Genomic DNA, 20,071 nt, shown 5'->3' with positions numbered 1-20,071 from the left:
GATCTCCTGTGAGGAAACCCATTGCATTCAATAGGTGATACTCCCTTCACAACCCTCTGACATTTGCTGTGCTCTGAGAGGAATCAGGCTTCAAAATGCTGAGAAGCGCATATCAACGTAGAATCTAAGCACAAACTTACTTCACCACCTCCATAGGAGGCAAAGTTTGTAAAACTGAATTGTGGGTGTGATGAGGGGTGTATTTATAGGCATTTTTAGGTTTGGGAAACTTTGCCCCCTCCTGGTAGGATTGTATATCCCATACGTCACTAGCTCATGGACTCTTGCCAATTACATGAAAGAAAAGCATTTCAAAAGCACATTTAATTTATGCTAAGCACATTTCTGGCTCAGACCCTTTTCTTAGATCATTCCATGAGCTCTATCCATGTGAGGTTCATCGTGATATTTTTTGTCAGGTTGACGAATTTTAGATCATCGGGCCCTTAGTGTGAAGGCAATACATTCTTTTTTAGGAGCTGGAAAATGTAAAGGTGTTTCTACCTGTTCCAATGGACATGAACCTAATTATCCAATAGTCGAGAATATACTTTCTTGAGTAAAGATTATGCTTTTGTAAGACCATGACGAACATAAGACATTGTGGAGGTTGCATTATGTAAGGATACAAGCCTCAGTCAAATGTATTTGCACTTTAAATATAGTGCTATATTTGCCAGGTATTGGTCTTTTTGTAAGAGTACTACAATCTACTATTATCTCATCAGATATAACAATTGGTATGAAACAAAATGAAAACACTACTACAAGAGAAACACAAATAAGTTTTTTTTTTTATTATTAAATATATTACACTACCACTGAAATAATTGTGGCAATATCAATGATATTTACATATTCTTAGAGCTGTCTAAAGTTATTAAATATGGTGTGATATACACTTTTCAAACTTTATATTCACTTTGTTATTATCAGCAAAAATATGACAAGATTACTGGGCTGATTTATAGAATTTCATGATTTTCTTTTTCTTCCTGAACAGATGGCATCCGATTAACTGAGCAAGCACCTTCTTATTAAGACTTAATATCTCACTAATTTACCAAAAATATAAAAGTCAAAGCATATACTTATCACATACTGTATTTATAACTGGAAATGTAAAATACATCGTTAGAATTTAAATCAGACAACTCAATAGATTAAAGTTAATGCTATGAGTATCGTGAAACTGTTTTTTTGCGTCTCTTATTTATTGCTTGAGGAGTTACTGTCTGAAGACTTTGAAGTTTCTCTTGACTCAGTTCTCTGATTTCTATATCAGCTTGTTCTTCTAGTGACTTCCGAATACAATCTGTAAGAGATTCCACACCTTGTCCTGTGGCAGCAGAGATAGGAAGGATATACTTAAACTCTACTTGTCTTTCAGGGAGCAGGTCATCCGGGAGCGAATTCAGAAATTCTATATAGATATATATATAAAAAAATATTAAATAATTACACAGATGAATAATGAGTGCTGGGTCCACTGTATATATATGTGTGTATATATATATATATATATATATATATATATATATATATATAATTAAATGTGGGTGTATAACAGTTTTGTATTGTTTCATTTAGAATTATTATTTTAAAAATACAAGTCAAATTTGCCTCAGACCATATAAATATATAGTACTGTCAGTGCAAAAGTTGAGGCATACTGTAGTAAGCTTAGTGGGTGTGTTTTTTTATGGCTCTTAGAATTTGCGCAGTAAGTGTGGGAACTTCACATGCAAGGTTAAAAGGGACATTAAACATTAAATAAATGCTAGATAGAATGATGCATTCACAGAAAATAGTCTAAGAATAACATGTAGATGTATTTTTTTTTAAAGTTTCATTAGCTGTTTAAATAATGGCAAAATAAGTGTAAAGTTTAAGTTTCTATAACAAATGGAATCTGTCATGTTGTAACTTAGGTTACCTTTTCTGCTGTGGCCAATTAGTGACAGTTATAAATAGGTCACTAGAGTGTGCAGCCAATGGCTGCATGGAATAAAACAGTGTTCTGCACTTACATTTTTAACAGGAACTGAAAGCTCACCATTTTAGAATGGAATTAAAGGAAAGGGGGACAAAATAAAAAAATGATGAAAGTATATTGCAGAGGTTTTTTTATATATATGATTTATCATTTTAAATTACCATCTCAAAGCATTTAAAGTCCCTTTACTGCCTAGCACCAGAGGCATGGAAAAGGAAATTTTTATTTATTTTTTTAAACAGAAAAATTCTACAGAAAGCTTTTTTAAAAAACATAAATTATGCTTACCAGATAATTTCATTTCCTTCTGTATAAGGAGAGTCCACGGCTGCATTCCTTATTGTTGGGAAATACTGAACATGGGCAACAGGAGGAGGCAAAGACACCCTAGCCAAAGGCTTAAATACCTCTCCCACTTCCCCCATCCCCCAGTCATTCTGCCGAGGAAACAAGGAACAGTAGGAGAGATATCAGGGTATAAAAGGTGCCAGAAGAAAAATATAATTTAGAGGGCCGTCCATTGGAGAACACGGACGGGGACCGTGGACTCTCCTTATACAGAAGGAAATTAAATGATCTGGTAAGCATAATTTATGTTTTCCTTCTTAATATAGAGAGTCCACGGCTTCATTCCTTACTGTTGGGAAACTTATACCCAAGCTCTAGAGGACACTGAATGAAAGCGGGAGGGACAAAAAAAAAAAAAAAAAAGAGGCGGACCCTAATCTGAGGGCACCACAACCTGCAAAACCTGTCTCCCGAAGGCTGCTTTAGCTGAAGCAAAAACATCAAACTTGTAAAATTTAGAAAAAGTATGCGAGGACCAGGTATCCGCCTTACAAATCTGATCCATAGAGGTCTCGTTCTTAAAGGCCCAAGAGGAAGCCACAGCTCTAGTAGAATGAGCCGTAATTCTTTGAGGTTTATGTCCCGCTGTCTCATAAGCTAAGCGAATAACACTCCTTAACCAAAAAGATAAGGAAGTCGAAGAGACCTTCTGACCCTTACGCTTCCCAGAATAGGCAACAAACAAGGAAGAAGTTTGTCTAAAATCCTTAGTAGCCTGAAGATAGAACTTCAAGGTGCAAACCACATCCAAATTATGAAGCAAATGTTCCTTCGAAGAAGAAGAATTGGGACACAAGGAAGGAACAACAATCTCCTGATTAATGTTGCGGTCTGACACGACCTTAGGAAGAAACCCTAACTTAGTATGTAGGACAGCCTTATCCGAATGGAACACCAGATAAGGAGGCTCACATTGCAAATCGGCAATCTCCGAAACTCTGCACGCAGAAGCAATAGCCAGTAGAAAAAGAACTTACCAGGACAACAACTGTCAATGTCAATTTCATGCATAGGCTCAAACAGAGCCCGTTGTAAAACCTTAAGAACAAGATTCAGACTCCAAGGAGGAGCCTTAGATCTGAACACAGGTCTGATTCTAATCAGAGCCTTAACAAAGGACTGTACATCTGGAAGCTCCGAAAGCCTCTTGTGCAGTAAAACAAATCTGTCCCCTCAGGGAACTGGCAGAAAGTCCATCCTGGAGAAATGATAGGATCCTGGCAACCTTAACTTTATGCCAGGGGAATCCACGCTCTTCACACCAGAATAAATAGGTTCTCCACACCTTATGATAGATGCAACGAGAAACCGGCTTACGAGCTTGAATTAGAGTATCAATAACTCTCTCAGAAAAACCTCTCTTGGCTAGGACTAAGCGTTCAATCTCCACGCAGTCAGCCTCAGAGAATCTACATTTTGATTAACAAAAGGACCGTGTTCCAGCAGATCCCTGCGACAAGGTGACTTCCATGGAGGAGAAGATGACATCCCCACCAGATCCGCGAACCATGTCCTTCGCGGCCACGATGGAGCAATCAGTATCACTGATGCCTGCTCCTGCTTGATGCAGGCCACTACACGAGGAAGGAGTGGTAATGGCGGGAAAAGGCAAATTAGATTGAAATTCCAAGGCACTGCTAATGCATCTATTAGCCCCGCATGAGGATCCATGGACCTCGACCAATATCTGGGTAGCTTGGTATTGAGACGGGACGCCATGAGATCTATCTCCGGCGTCCTCCACCTGTAGCATATCTTCACAAACATTTCGGGATGGAGAGACCATTCCCCCCTGGATGAAAGGATTGTTTGCTGAGAAAACCCGCTTCCCAGTTGTCCACACCCGGCATGTGGATCGCTGACAGTGAACAGCTGTGGGCCTCCGCCAACTCCCGAATCTGAGATACTTCCCTCATTGCTAGGGAGCTTCTCGTTCCCCCCCCCCCCCGATAGCTGATGGCTGATGTAAGCCAACAAGGTGCCGGGACGAACCCAGAAGAGGCCAAGCCTTCAGAGCACTGAAGATTGCACGAAGTTCCAGAATGCTGATTGGGAGGGAGCGTTCTTCCTGAGACCACAGGCCCTGTGCCTTCTTGGCACCCCAAACAGCAGCCCATCCTGATAGACTCGCGTCCGTAGTTACAATCTCCCAGGATGGTCTTAGAAAGGATGTCCCTCGGGACAGATGATCTGGACAGAGCCACCAAGAGAGCGATTCTCTTAACCGGTTGTCCAGAGAAATCTGTAAACAGATCCGAATGATCGCCGTTCCGCTGCCTCAGCATGCACAGTTGCAACGGTCTGAGACGAAACCTGGCAAAATAATTGATGTCCATGCTGGACACCATGAGAGCAATTACCTCCATACACAGCCACAGATGGCCTTAAGGAGGTCCAGAGGGCAAGACATGCCGAAGCTAGCTTGCAAGTCTCTGGTCTGTTAGGAATATCCTCATGGATATGGAGTCTATTACAGTACCCAGGAATTTGATCTCATGGATGGAAGATAAACTTAGAAAAGAGTTCTCTTATTCCAAGCACCAGGGTAGAAGAAGAGAAAGAAGAGATACCGAATGGTCCTCCGCCAGATGAAAAGATGGGGCTTGTACCAGAATATCGTCCAAGTAGGGAGCTACTGCTATAACCCTAGTTCTGGAAACGGCTAGAAGAGCCCCTAGAACCTTCATAAAAATCCTTGGAGCACTAACTAGACCAAACGGAAGTGCAATAAACTGGAAGTGCTGGTCCAGGAATGCAAACCTTAGGAACTGGAAGTGATCCTTGTGGATTGGAACGTGAAGGTAAGCATCCTTCAGATCTATAGTAGTCACAAACTGTCCTTCCTGAACTAGGGGAAGTATGGACCTTATTGTGAGACCACTCCCAGTCACGTGCGCGCCAAGCTACAAGCTGCGCAGCGTTCAAAGTGAAAGTAAAAACCTGTGTGTTCCAGCCACATAAACAGTCTATGAGCCCAATAAAATCTCACACATAAAGCAGAATAAAATCAAAGCGACACATTTGATTAATCCCCACTGTTCAATAATCCCCCTGATTAACCCATGATTCTATTAGGATTAAAGGAGCCACACTGTTACCCTGTCTTCTAGCGTTTTCAACATATGTAAAAATTGAAACGATCTTACCAGAATCCATGCTGTGGAATAGAAACACAGCCTCTCAAGTGTGACAGTCTTGTAGCATCGCTCCTGACATGGACTTGAGTGAAGAAACGAGCAGGCAGTGAAACTTGTCAACACTGATTGCTTAAGGAGCTGTTAGCAGGCAGTCTGGATGGGTTCGCAGAAAGACTCACTCTGCATCTACAGATTCTAACTTTCGTAAATGCTCTCACTGAGAGGCTGACAAGACTACTTAAAACTTCAGTCCCATATTGAAGGGCAGATACTCCGAAATCTTCTGACACTTCTCTGCCATCCTCCTGTGACGAAAGGCAAAGAATGACTGGGGGATAGGGGAAGTGGGAGAGGTATTTAAGCCTTTGGCTGGGGTGTCTGGTGGCCAGGTTCAGTATTTACCAACAGTATATTAAGAAGGAAACATATAATACACAACAGTTTAAGCTACAAAATACTTCAAGTGAAATAATTGAATACATAACAAACATGTACCTTTATGTAACTTGTATTTCAGAAACAGTAAAACATACCATGTGATTTTTCTAGTTGTTGCACCAGTTCTTGAAATTTGTCTTCTGCATTTGGTAGATCCATTTTGTTGACTGCAAGCAAGGCAGGTTTGTCTAAAAGCTCCTTTTTGTACAACTCAAGCTCCTTAAACAAAATAATCAGCATATCAGACATTACTTTAATAAAATATACAGCAACAAGATTATGTCCTTTTTAGTGGCTCCATGATACAATAAGCATTTTTGTTAGGGCTAAAATTCTTAATTATCACAAATGACAAATATAAAAACATAATTTATGTAAGAACTTACCTGATAAATTAATTTATTTCATAGTGGCAAGAGTCCATGAGCTAGTGACATATGGGATATACGTTCCTACCAGGAGGAGGCAAAGTTTCCCAAACCTCAAAATGCCTATAAATACACCTCCCATCACACACATACTTTAGTTTTAACGTATAGCCAAGTAGTGAGGTGTAAAAAGGAGTAAAAAAGCAGAACTGGAAAAAAATAAATGTGCTTTTATACAAAAAAATCATAACCACCAAAAAATAGGGTGGGTCTCATGGACTCTTGCCACTATGAAAGAAATTAATTTATCAGGCAAGCTCTTACATAAATTATGTAAAGAGTCCATGAGCTAGTGACGTATGGGATACAATACCCAAGATGTGGAAACTCAGAGTCACTAGAGAGGGAGGGATAAAATAACAGCTACTTCCGCTGAAAAAATTTAATCCAAAAAAGAAACAAGTTTTCTTAAATTTAAAAAAACTCAAATCATAGGCAAAAAGAATAAAACAGACAGCTGCCTGAAGAACTTTTTTTTTACCAAAGACTGCTTCTAAAGAAGCAAATACATCAAAATGGTACAATTTAGTAAATGTATGCAAAGAACATATGAAAGAAATGAATTTATCAGGTAAGTTCTTACATAAATTATGTTTTGTTTCATGTAATTGGCAGGTGTCCATGAGCTAGTGACGTATGGGACAAGATGTGGAACTCCACATAAGAGTCACTAGAGAGGGAGGGATAAAATAAAAACAGCCATTTTCCGCTGAAAAAATTAAATCCACATCCAAAAAAATAAGTTTTTCTCATAATTGAAAAGAAAAAACTTAAAACATAAGCAGAGGAATCAAACTGAAACAGCTGCCTGAAGAATTTTTCTACCAAAAACTGCTTCTGAAGAGGCAAATGCATCAAAACGGTAGAATTTAGTAAATGTATGCAAAGAAGACCAAGTTGCTGCTTTGGAAATCTGATCAACTGAAGCTCCATTCTTAAAGGCCCAAGAAGTGGCAAGTGATCTGGTAGAATGAGCTGTAATTCTCTGAGGCGGGGAGACTGCCCCGCCTCCAAATAAGCCTTGTGAATAAAAAGTTTCAACCAAGATGCCAAAGAAATGGCAGAGGCTTTCTGACCTTCCCTGGAACCAGAGAAAATAAATAGACTAGAACTCTTTCTAAAATCCTTAGTAGCTTCCACATAGTATTTTAAAGCTCTTATCACATCCAAAGAATGAAGAGATCTCTCAAGAGCATTCTTAGGATTAGGACACAAAGAAGGAACAACAATTTCCCTACTAATGTTGTTAGAATTCACAACTTTAGGCAAAAATGTAAACGAAGTCCGTAAAACAGCTTTATCTTGATGAAATATCAGATAAGGAGACTTACAAGAGAGCCGACAACTCAGAAACTCTTCTAGCAGAAGAGATAGCCAAAAGAAATAACTCTTTTTTGAAATTAGTTTAATATCCAAGGAATGCATAGGCTCAAAAGGAGGAGCCTGCAAAATCCTTAAAACCAAATTAAGACTCCAAGGAGGAGAAATAGAATTAACAGGTTTGATACGAACCAAAGCCTGAACAAAACAGTGAATATCAGAAAGCTTAGCAATCTTTCTATGAAATAAGACAGAAAGAGCAGAGATTTGTCCCGTCAAAGTATTTGCAGACAAACCCTTATGCAAACCATCCTGAAGAAACTGTAAAATCCGAGGAATTCTAAAAGAATGCCAAGAAAAATTATGAGAGGAGCACCATGAAATATAGGTTTTCCAAACCCGATAATAAATCTTCCTCGAAACAGACTTACGAGCCTGCAACATAGTGTCAATTACTGAGTCAGAGAAACCTCTATGACTAAGAACTAAGCGTTCAATTTCCATACCTTCAAATTTAGAGATTTGAGATCCTGATGGAAAAATGGCCCTTGAGACAGAAGGTCTGGCCTTAAAGGAAGCGGCCAAGGCTGGCAACTGGACATCCGGACAAGATCCGCATACCAAAACCTGTGAGGCCATACAGGTACTATCAGAAACACACGAGATTCCAATATGATCTTGGATATCACCCTTGGGAGAAGAACTAGAAGTGGAAAAATGTAAGCAGGTTGGTAAAACCAAGGAACTGCCAAAGCATCCACCATCTCTGCCTGAGGATCTTTGGATCTGGAAAGATATCTGGGAAGCTTCTTGTTTAAACAAGAGGCCATCAGATCGATTTCTGGAAGACCCCACATGGAACAATCTGATGAAACACATCCAGATGGAGAGACCACTCCCCATGGATGCAAAGTCTTACGACTTAGATAATCTGCTTCCCAATTGTCTACACCTGGAATATGAATTGCAGAAATTAGACAAGAGTTGGACTCAAGAACGTATTTGAGATACTTCCTTCATTGCTAAAGAACTGCGAGTCCCTCCCTTATGATTGACATATGCCACTGTTGTGATATTGTCTGTCTGAAAACGAATGAAAAGTTCTCTCTTCAATAGAGGCCAAGCCTGAAGAGCTCTGAAGATAGCTGAGTTCCAAAATGTTGATTGGTAACCTCGCCTCTTGAGGTTTCCAAACCCCTTGTGCTGTCAGAGACCCCAGACAGCTCCCCAACCTGAAAGACTTGCATCTGTTGAGATCACAGTCCAGAAAGGGCAAACAAAAGAGGCCCCTTGAATAATCAGATAATGGTCTAACCACCAAGACAGAGAGAGTTGAATGTTAAGATTTAAGTATATTAACTGTGATATCCGAGTATAATCCCTGCACCATTGATTCAGCATGCAAAGCTGCAGAGGTCTCAAATGAAAACAAGCAAAGGGGATCGCGTCCGATGGTGCGATCATAAGACCTAAAACTTCCATGGACATAGCCACTGAAGGGAATGATCAAGACTGAAGGTTTAGACAAGCTAAAACCAATTTCATTTGTCTCTTGTCTGTTAAAGACAGAGTCATGGACACTGAATCTATCTGGCAACCTAAAAAGGTGACCTTTGTTTGAGGAATCAAACTCTTTTGTAAATTGATCCTCCAACCATGCTTTTGAAGAAACAACACTAGTTGTTTCGTATGAAATTCTGCTAAAGGAAAAGACTGAGCTAGTACCAAGATATCGTCTAAATAAGGAAACACCGCAATACCCTGCTCTCTGATTACAGATAGAAGGGCACTGAGAACCTTTGAAAAGACTCTTGGAGCTGTCGCTAGGCCAAATGGAAGAGCGACAAACTTGTAATGCTTGTCTAGAAAAGAGAATCTCAGAAACCGATAGTGGTCTGGAGGAATTGGAACATGAAGATAAGCATCCTGTAAGTCTAAATTGGACATAAAATGCCCTTGCTGAACAAAAGGCAGAGTAGTCCTTATAGTCACCATCTTGAAAGTTGGGACTCTTACAAAACGATTTAAAAGTTTCAGATCCAGAACTGGTCTAAAAGAATTCTCTCTTTCTTTTGGGACAATGAATAGATTTTATTAAAACCCCAAATCCTGTTCCTGTAGAGGAACCGGAACAATCACCCCTGAAAGCTCTAGATCTGAAACACATTTCAGAAAAGCCTAAGCTTTCACAGGATTTGTCAGAATATGAGAAAGAAAAAAATCTTCTCGCAGGAGGCCTTATTCTGAATCCTATTCGATACCCTTGAGGCATAATATTCTGAATCCACTGATTCTGAACAGAACCTGACCAAATTTCCTGAAACAATTTCGATCTGCCCCCCACCAGATGAATTGGATTGAGGGCCGCACCTTCACGCAGTCTTGGGGGCTGGATTTGGTCTTTTATAAGGCTTGGTTTTATTCCAATTTGAGGATGGTTTCCAATTGGAACAAGAGGTCTTAGGAGAAGGAGTAGATTTTTGTTCCTTATTCTAGCGAAAGGAACGAATACGATTAGGAGGCTTAAAATTTACCCTTAGATTTTTTTATCTTGAGGTAAGAAAACTCCCTTCCCACCAGTAACAGTGTAAATAAGAGTCTAATTGATAACCAAATAAATTCTTACCCTGGAAAGATAGAGATAGTAATCTAGATTTAGAGACTATGTCAGCATTCCAAGATTTAAGCCATAAAGCTCTTCTGGCTAAAATAGCTAGACATAGATTTAACATAAATCTTAATAATGTCAAATATAGCATCACAAATGAAAAGAATAGCATGTTGAAGCAAAAGAATAATGCTGGTCAAATCATGATCTTCTACCTGCCATGCTAAACTATCCAACCAAAAGTTGAAGCAGCAGCCACATAAGCCATTGAAATAGCAGGTCTAAGAAAATAGCCAGAATGTAAATATGCTCTTCTAAGATAAGATGCAATCTTCCTATCCAAAGGATCTTTAAAAGAAGTACTATCTTCCATAGGAATAGTAGTACGTTGGGAAGAGTGGAAATAGCCCCATCAACCTTAGGAAATTTTCCCCAAAACTCTAAATTAGCCACAGGTAAAGGATACGACTTCTTAAACCTAGAAGATGGATTGAAAGAAGAACCAGGCTTAGACCATGCCTTAATAATAATAATAATCAGAAACAGCATCTGGAACAGGAAAAACCTCAGAAGCAACCTTAGGAGGTTTAAAAACAGTATTCACACGTTTACTGGCTTTATTATCAAGAGGACTAGACTCTTCAATACCCATCAGCAGAGGATATTTCAGTATGCTGTTGGTCAATATAAATTTCATCAGATTTATGAAAAGTTTTAAAAGACCTTTTACGTTTATTTGAAGGTGTAATAGCAGACATAGCCGTATCTATAGCTGCAGAAATATAATTCTTTACATCTGCAGGAATATCAGGTACTTTAGACATTGAAGGAACAACAGATGGTGTATTAGTACTAAGAAACATTATCGGCATGCAAAAGCTTATCATGACAAATGCCACATAATTGGGTTGAAGAAATAACATCAGTTAATTTATAACAGACACACTTAGCTTTGGTAGAACTGTGTTCAGGCAGCATGGTTCTACAGCAACATCAGAGGCAGGATCAGATTGAGACATCTTGCAAAATGTAAAAAGAAAAAAACAACATTTAAACAAAATATCCAATTTCCTCATATAGCAGTTTCAGGAATGGGAAAAAATGCTTATGCAAAAGAAGGATGCAAATAAATAAATAAGCATCATAGCTCTTAACATGGATAAAACCAGAACCAAAAAGGAAGAGGGGTTATATACAAAAAAGATTTCTGGCACCAAGTATGACGCAAGACGCAAAAAGGAAAAAAATATTTTGGCACCAAAGTTAACATCAGGAAATTACGCAATCGGTGTCATACCAAGGGCGAATCAACAAAGACGCAGGAAAAAATTTCCACGCCAAGAATGACGCCATAAAAAACTGCATTTTGCATCCCCACGAGCCTAGTGTGCCCATGAAAATTAATTCCATACTGAAACTGATAGTCTACAGAAAAGGGAAATATACATAGACCTGACTCTTGGCAAATATAAGCAAATACATATATTTAAAACTTTTTTTAACATAAAGCACCAAACATAGCTAAAAGTGTCTTAAAATAATGATACATACTTACCGGAAGACACCCATCCACATATAGCAGACAGCCAAACCAGTACTGAAAAATATCAGCAGAGGTAATGGTATAGGAGTATAACGTCAATCTGCAAAGGGAGGCAAGGAATGAATCCCTACGACCGATAACAGAGAGCCATTGAAAGGATTTCCCATGGGTGAAACCACTTAATCAATAGGCAATACTCCCTTCACATCCCTCTGACAAACACTGTACTCTGAGAGGAATTGAGCTTCAAAATGTTTAGAAGCGCCTTTCACAGAAAAAAATCAAGCACATCTTGCTTCACCACCTCCACAGGGAGGCAAAGTTTGTAAGTATGTGTGAGGTGGGAGGTGTATTTATAGGCATTTTGAAGTTTGGGAAACTTTGCCCCCTCCTGGTAGGAATGTATATCCCATACGTCACTAGCTCATGGACTCTTGCCACATGCATGAAAGAAATATACTCTGCATAGGACTGATCTGTCATTTTACAAAACTAGAGCTAGGAAAAAATGCAAACCTTTATCTTTACAATTACATAAATATAATAGACATATAAAGAAGCAATTTATAGGTCTACTATTATTTACTAAATGCTTGTTAAAAAAAAGACTACAAGGAAACACTTTATATATACAGTATATATAAAAAAAAATAGTATTTGTCCTACAGATGCAGATTAAAATTCTTTGAAGTTGAGAAAAAAAAGAAAGAAAAGGATCTAGATATAAATGATAAATATCCTAGTTTACATGAACGTATAAGGAATGTGCTACAAAATCCTGCTGTTTTAGGGCATATATTGCATTATTTTTAGAGAACTGTTCTTACCTTTGTGAGTAACTGAACGGTTTCAAAAGGAGTTCTGAATGGGGTTTTAGGAGAGAGCTGAAATCCCTCAACATCAACCTACAAAATAATAAAGTATCTTGTAATGCAGGAGTTTAACACAAATCCTCAAGTAACGCGCACAGATCAGGATTATTGTTTAAATTTAGGACAAAAAAATCCAACTAACATTATCATCTTAACACATGCTACAAAAATAAATCCTTAAATCATGATCTGTGCAGACATTGCAAACTACAGCAGTATGTCCCTGTTAAATTACCATTCTAAGTAACTTACACGTTTTAGTAGATAGCAAAGGCAGGCTAGCTATACTTTCAACTACATTATTAAAAGTGTTTTACAAAGAAATGTAGGTGGCAAAAAGAATCACACTTTTGTTTATAACCCTCTAGGGCCGTGGCTTGACGAACACTCACCAGGGAATAAGTACAAAGCAATACAGAGCTGGGTAGGAAAGAAGTCAAAGCGTCATATACTGCAAAAGATATTTAGTTATGTGAAAGAATTCAATATTTTTTTCAGAATTTTGCAGTTGCTGGCAGTTGTACTTAAAATACATAGCATGAAAGGAAAATGTTGCGCTTTACAGACTGCCATTTTACAAAGCTCAAACTAAGCCAAATCTGCATCCACTGCCCAAGAAGACATGACTGCCCTTGCCCACTGAGTCCTGATCTGGAAATGAACTGATATGATATGGTGAGAATGTCCATAAGAAATAAACAGTAGGTGTGTTTTCCTCCAGTCCTTTTTTCTCTTACCATAAGTATGTAGGTATCTGACAACATCCAGTCTATACAAAGGCTTACCTTTCATTGTCTTCTTGTCTGAACAGTAAGAAGGTAGGACTAAGTTGTATGTATGTGTAAGTTCTCATAACTGGAATCTATATATCTAATTGCTGCAACCTTTTTCACTCAGCAACTAGACCACTTTAGTCTCAGCTTGTGAGGCCTGGGAATAAGGATCAGTCCATGATGGCAGTGGATGGGGGAGGATCTTTGGATGACGCGCACGTTAGACGCAGGCAGGGAAGCTTCACCCAAGGAACGTAGAGAGCTGCTTGGCGGAATCGACTCACGGAGGCCTCAATATAGAGACCAATCCGTGTTGTCTAAATCAAGCCAGGACGGAAGATAGGTGTCCGGATTCCACAGCGGGCGTTTCTGAAGTCTCGCTGCCTGTGCTCCAATCTAGCGTGATCGTTCCCTAGGCGGTAGTTCTAGGCAGAGGAGGAAAGGGCTACTGAGCAGCCAGGAGAGAATATTAGTTTAAATTGAACTTGCCCCCTTCCTTTTTCTGGCATGCCGGATATGTACTTATCACTGTTAAAGCAATGTCCGAAGATCCCTAATAAGGCATATATAACACCTTATGCATGATATTATATTTAAAGCCGCTACAATTAAACAAATGGTTGCTGATTTTTTACACTCACATAGGGGAATACCCAAGGATATTTCTTGGACTGAAGGTGGATCATATCTCTGATATGTAAAGGGGAACTCACTTAATTATCACAATAGAGGAAAGGGGTTCAAGAAGAAGATAATAGCAACGTGAATCCTGGGTAAAACTGGACATCATTTCTCCTTTCCTCCTATTCACCTCTGGGAGAAGACTTAGAGGAGTGGCAAGTATCTCCAACGGAGAAGACAGCGAGCTGGGCTGCTGTATAAGGCCCAGCCTGCACTATTTGGCACATTTGAGTGCCGTAGCTTTTGTGAGTACCCTGTATCTGAGGGTGTATTTGTTATATGTACATCAAATGTAAATGGATACACACATGGGTAGGGGTCTTCTCTTCTTTTTCTTCCCTTTTCCTTATGTGTATTGAAATAAAGAAGACTTGGGCCAGTGGTAAGAAAAAACAGAATTTATGCTTACCTGATAAATTTCTCTCTCTGTGATGTATCGAGTCCACGGATTCATCCATACTTGTGGGATATTCTCCTTCCTAACAGGAAGTGGCAAAGAGAGCACCCACAGCAGAGCTGTCCACACAGCTCCTCCTTAGCTCCACCCCCCCCAGTCATTCGACCGACAAGGCTAGGAAGAAAAAGGAGAAACTATAGGGTGCAGAGGTGACTGAAGCTTTTCAAATACAAATATACTACCTGTCCTTAAAACGGACAGGGTGGGCCGTGTGGACCTCGATACATCACAAGAGAAAGAAATTTATCAGGTAAGCATAAATTCTGTTTTTCTCTTGTAAGATGTATCGAGGTCCACGGATTCATCCATACTTGTGGGATACCAATACCAAAGTCATTTAGGACACAGATAAAGGGGAGGGACAAGACAGGTAACTTAAACGGAAAGGCACCACTGCTTGTAGAACCTGTCTCCCAAAAATAGGCCCCCGAAGAAGCAAAAGTATTGAATTTGTAAAATTTGGAAAAAGTATGAAGCGAAGACCAAGTCGCCGCCTTACAAAATCTGTTCAACAGAAGCCTCAGTTTTAAATGCCCCATGTGGGATGCCACTGCTCTAGTAGGAATGAGCAGTTAATTCTTTTAGGAGGCTGCTGGCCAGCTTGTCTCATAAGCCAAATGGATGATGCTTTTCAGCAAAAAAGAAAGAGAGGTAGCCGTACCTTTTGAACCTCTCCGCTTACCAGAATAGACAACAAGCAATGAAGATGTTTGATGTAAATCTTTGGTTGCTTGTAAGTAGAACTTTAAAGCACGAACCACATAGGTTGAAACTCGATGGACTTCAGTCTTTTTTCAACCTTATCTACTATGTTACTATGTTACATCAAGATTGTGCAACAGACGTTCCTTCTTTGAAGAAGGATTAGGATACAGCGAAGGAAACAACAATTTCCTGATTGATATTCCTATTAGAAACAACCTTAGGAAGGAATCCAGGTTTGGTACGGTAAAACCACCTTAATCTGCATGGAAAACAAGATAAGGTGAGTCATACTGTAAAGCAGATAACTCAGAAACTCTTCGAGCCGAAGAGATAGCTACTAAAAACAGAACTTTCCAAGATAGAAGCTTAATATCTATGGAATGCATAGGTTCAAAACGGAACCCCTTGAAGAACTTTAAGAACTAAGTTTAGGCTCCATGGCGGAGCAACAGGATTGAATACAGGCTTGATTCTGACTAAAGCCTGACTAAAACGCTTGAATGTCTGGGACATCTGCCAGACGCTTGTGTAAAAAGAATAGACAATGCTGAAATATGTCCTTTTAAGGAGCTAGCTGATAATCCCTTCTCCAATCCTTCTTGGAGAAAAGACAATATTCTAGGAATCCTAATCTTTACTCCACGAGGCAACCCTTGGATTCACACCAATAAAAATATTTGCGCCAAATCTTATGATAGATTTTCCTGGTGACAGGCTTTCTAGCTTGAATCAGGGTATCAATGACCGACTCAGAGAAACCACGCTTTGATAAATCAGGCGTTCAATCTCCAAGCAGTCAGACGCAGTAGAAATTAGATTTGGATGCTTGAAAGGACCTTGGATTAGAAGGTCCTGGCCTCATTGGCAGAGTCTACGGTGGAACCGATGACATGTCCACTAGTCTGCATACCAAGTCCTGCGTGCCACGCAGGTGCTATCAGAATCACCGAAGCTCTCTCCCCCTGCTCGATTCTGGCAACACAGACGTGGGAGGAGACGAAACGGGTGGAAATACATAGGCCAGATTGAAGGACCAGGGCACTTGCTAGAGCATCTATCAGTTACCACCTGGGATCCCGGGACCTGGACCCGTAACAAGGAAGTTTTGGCGTTCTGCCGGGGACCGCCATCAGATACAATTCTGGTGTGCCCCATAGCCAAGTCAGCTGGGCAAATACCCTCCGGATGAGCTCCCACCTCCCCCGGATGAAAAGTCTGACGACTTAGGAAATCCGCCTTCCCAGTTCTCTCCCCGTGGGATATGGTTTGCTGAGAGATGGCAAGAGTGATCCTCCACCCAATCGGATTATTTTGGTTACCTCCATCATCGCTAGAGAACTCTGTGTTCCTCCTTGATGATTGATATAAAGCTACAGTCGTGATGTTGTCCGACTGAAATCTGATTGAATTTGGCGGCAGCTAACTGAGGCCACGCCTGAAGAGCATTGAATATCACTCTCAGTTATAGAATGTTTATCGGGAGGAGAGTTTCCTCCCGAGACCATAAGCCCTGTGCTTTCAGGGGAGTTCCAGACTGCACCCCAGCCTAGAAGGCTGGCATCTGTTGTTACTATGAGCCACTCTGGCCTGAGGAAACACATTCCCTGAGACAGGTGGTCCTGAGACAACTACCAGAGAAGAGAGTCTCTGGTCTCCTGGTCCAGATGCAGTTGAGGAGATAAAATCTGCATAATCCCCATTCCACTGATTGGAGCATGCATAGTTGCCTTGGTCCATTGCCACTACCATGAGTCTGATTACCTCCATACACTGAGCCACTGATGGCCCGAGGAATGGAATGAAAGAGCTCGGCAAAGTGGTTAAGAGTTTTTGATTTTCTGACCTCCGTCAGAAATATTTTCATTTCTACGAGTCTATCAGAGTCCCTAGAAAGGAGACTCTTGTGAGAGGGAAGAGAGGAACTCTTTTTTTTATGTTCAACTTTCACCCGTGAGATATCAGAAAAGCCAACACGATGTCCGTGTGAGACTTGGCTAGTTGGAAAGTCGACGCTCTGAATTAAGATGTCGTCTAGATAAGGCGCCACTGGCTATGCCCCGCGGTCTTAAAAACCGCTAAAAGGAACCCTAGCACCTTTGTGAAAATTCTGTGAGCCGTGGCCAACCCGAAGGGAAGGGCCACAAACTGGTAATGCCTGTCCAGAAAAGGCGAATCTGAGGGAATAGATGATGATCTCTGTGAATAGGGATGTGTAGATACGCTCTATAAGTCCACTGTAGTCATATATTGAATCCTCCTGGATCAGAGGTAGAATAGTCCGAATACTCTCCATCTTGAATGATGGTACTCTGAGGAACTTGCTTAGAATTTTGAGATCCAAGATTGGTCTGAAAGTTCCCTCATTTTTGGGAACCACAAACAGGTTTGAGTAAAACCCTAGCCCTTGTCCGCTTTTGGAACTGGGGCGGCATCACTCCCATGGTATGTAGGTCTTCTACACAGCGTAAGAACGCCTCTCTCTTTGTCTATTTTGCAGACAATTGAGAAATGTGAAATCTCCCCCTTGGGGGGGGGGGGGGGGAGGGGGGAGTCTTTGAAGTCCAGGAAGATATCCCTGGGACACCAATTTCTAAAGCCCAGGAATCGTGGACATCTCTTGCCCAAGCCTGAGTGAAGAGAGAGAGAGTCTGCCCCCTACTAGAGCCGGTCCCGGATCGGGGGGCTACCCCTTCATGCTGTCTTAGAGGCAGCTGCAGGCTACTATGGCCTGTTTACCCTTGTTCCAAGCCGGTTAGGTCTCCAGACTGACTTGGATTGGGCAAAATTCCCCTCCTGCTTGCAGCATGGGAAGCTGAAGCGGGACCACCCAAAAAAGGAACGAAAATTATTTTGTTTGGTCCTCATTTTATTTGATTTATCCTGAGGGAGGGCATTGGCCTTCTCCTCCCAGTGATGTCTGAAATAATCTCTTTCAGTCAGGCCTGGAATAGGGGTCTTTCCTTTGAAAGGGATGTTCAAAAGTTTAGATTTTGATGATACATCAGCAGACCAGGACTTAAGCCATAACGCCCTGCGTGCTAAAATAGCAAAACCTGAATTCTTGCCAGTTGGAAAGCGGCATCTGTAATGAAAGAATTAGCCAACTTAAGGCCTTAATTCTATCCATAATTCCTCTAATGGAGTCTCCATCTGAAGAGCCTCTTCTAGAGCCTCGGAACCAGAAAGCAGCTGCAGTAGTTACAGGAACAATGCACGCAATAGGTTGGAGAAGAAAACCTTGATGAACAAAATTTTTTCTTCAGGAGACCCTCTTATTTTGTATCCATAAGATCTTTGAAAGCACAACTGTCTTCGATAGGTATAGTTGTACACTTAGCAAGAGTAGAAAATAGCTCCCTCCACCTTAGGAACCGTCTCTGCCATGAGTCCCGCATGGTGTCAGAATATGGTAAACATTTTCTTAAAAACAGGAAGGGGTAGCGAACGGAATACCTGGTTTAAGCCCACTCCTTAGTAACAATATCACTATTCCTCTTAGTGACTGGAAAATACATCAGTGTAAAACAGTAACCTCTAAGTATTTGTCCATTTTACACAATTTCTCTGGAACCACTATAGGGTCAACAATCATCTAGAGTCGCTAATACCTCCCAGAGCAATAAGCGAGGTGTTCAAGCTTAAATTTAAAGGGCCGGCATATCAGAATCTGTCTGAGGGAGCGTCTTTCCTGAATCAGAAATTTCTCCCTCAGATAACAAATCCCTTACCCTTACTTCAGAACATCGTGAGGGTATATCGGATTACGGCTACTAAAGTGTCAGACGGCTAAGCATTTGTTCTTAACCCCACAGCTGTCACGCTTTCCTTGCAAACCAGGCAGTTTAGAGAAAAACCTCTGTGAGAGTTTATTCATAACTGTGGCCACTGTCTTGTATAGTAAATGAATTCGACGCACTAGAGTACTTGGCGTCACTTGTGTGGGCGTTACTGGTTGTGACACTTGGGGAGAGCTAGATGTCAAACACATTTCCTTCTGTCTGAGAATCATCTATTGCTATATTTTTTAAGTGCTAAAATATGCTCTTTATAATTTATAGACATATCAGTGCAAGTGGGACACATTCTAAGAGGGGGGTTCCACAATGCTTCTAAACACATTGAACAAGGATTTTTCCTTGATGTCAGACATGTTAAACAGGCTAGTAATGAAACAAGCAAGCTTGGAAACCACTTTAATCAAAGCAAATAATACTTAGAAGAAATACGGTACTGTGCCTTTAAGAGAAAAAAAGATGCACAAACTCTGCAAAACAGTGTAAAAAAGCAGTAAACTTTACGAAATTTTTACAGTAGCATCATAATGCCTTAGTAAGATTGCACAGCTAGACAAAAACTATTAACCCCTTAATGTAAAAACCGGGATTGACAAAACGTCAAAAACGGTAAAAAAACGTTCAGCACCTTGCCACAGCTCTGCTGTGGCGCCTACCTGCCCTTTTAGGAAAGATCTGTGGGAAAAAAAAAACTTCTTTTAAGCCCACAAACACAGCAGGACCCTCTGAGAAGCAGCTGGATGTCTCGAGATAAAAGAAACTGCGCAACTGAGGAGCGAAAATAGGCCCCTCCCACCTCACTCGATGTTATGGGGCCTAAAAGATAACACACCAGAGTGTTTCTAAAACTATCCATGCTGGGGTTAATAACCCTTAAATAAGACACAATGACCTCTTAAAGTCCCTCAAAAAGCGTTATGTTTGAAATAGAAAAAACGTTTTTTCCTAACAGTGTCACCAGTAACCAATGA

The 20,071-nt window shown here is 40.5% G+C and overlaps 1 protein-coding gene across 1 annotated transcript in view; it reads right to left on the bottom strand.

The window, feature by feature from the left end:
• Positions 1 to 776: 776 nt before the first annotated feature.
• Positions 777 to 20,071, bottom strand: part of GTPBP10 (GTP binding protein 10) — a 194,703-nt gene continuing 175,408 nt past the window's right edge. Inside the window, exons 8-10 of the mRNA XM_053713989.1 lie at positions 12,646 to 12,723; positions 6,015 to 6,138; positions 777 to 1,423 (exon numbers count right to left, since the gene is read on the bottom strand). Coding sequence (XP_053569964.1) covers positions 1,176 to 1,423; positions 6,015 to 6,138; positions 12,646 to 12,723 — 450 coding nt within the window. The 3' untranslated portion in view covers positions 777 to 1,175. The remainder of the gene's footprint in view (positions 1,424 to 6,014; positions 6,139 to 12,645; positions 12,724 to 20,071) is intronic.

Source organism: Bombina bombina, chromosome 5, assembly GCF_027579735.1.
Source record: "Bombina bombina isolate aBomBom1 chromosome 5, aBomBom1.pri, whole genome shotgun sequence".
Lineage (NCBI taxonomy): Eukaryota > Metazoa > Chordata > Amphibia > Anura > Bombinatoridae > Bombina > Bombina bombina.
The sequence above is the reverse complement of the archived record's forward strand: the minus strand, read 5'-3'. Positions and strand labels throughout refer to the sequence as shown.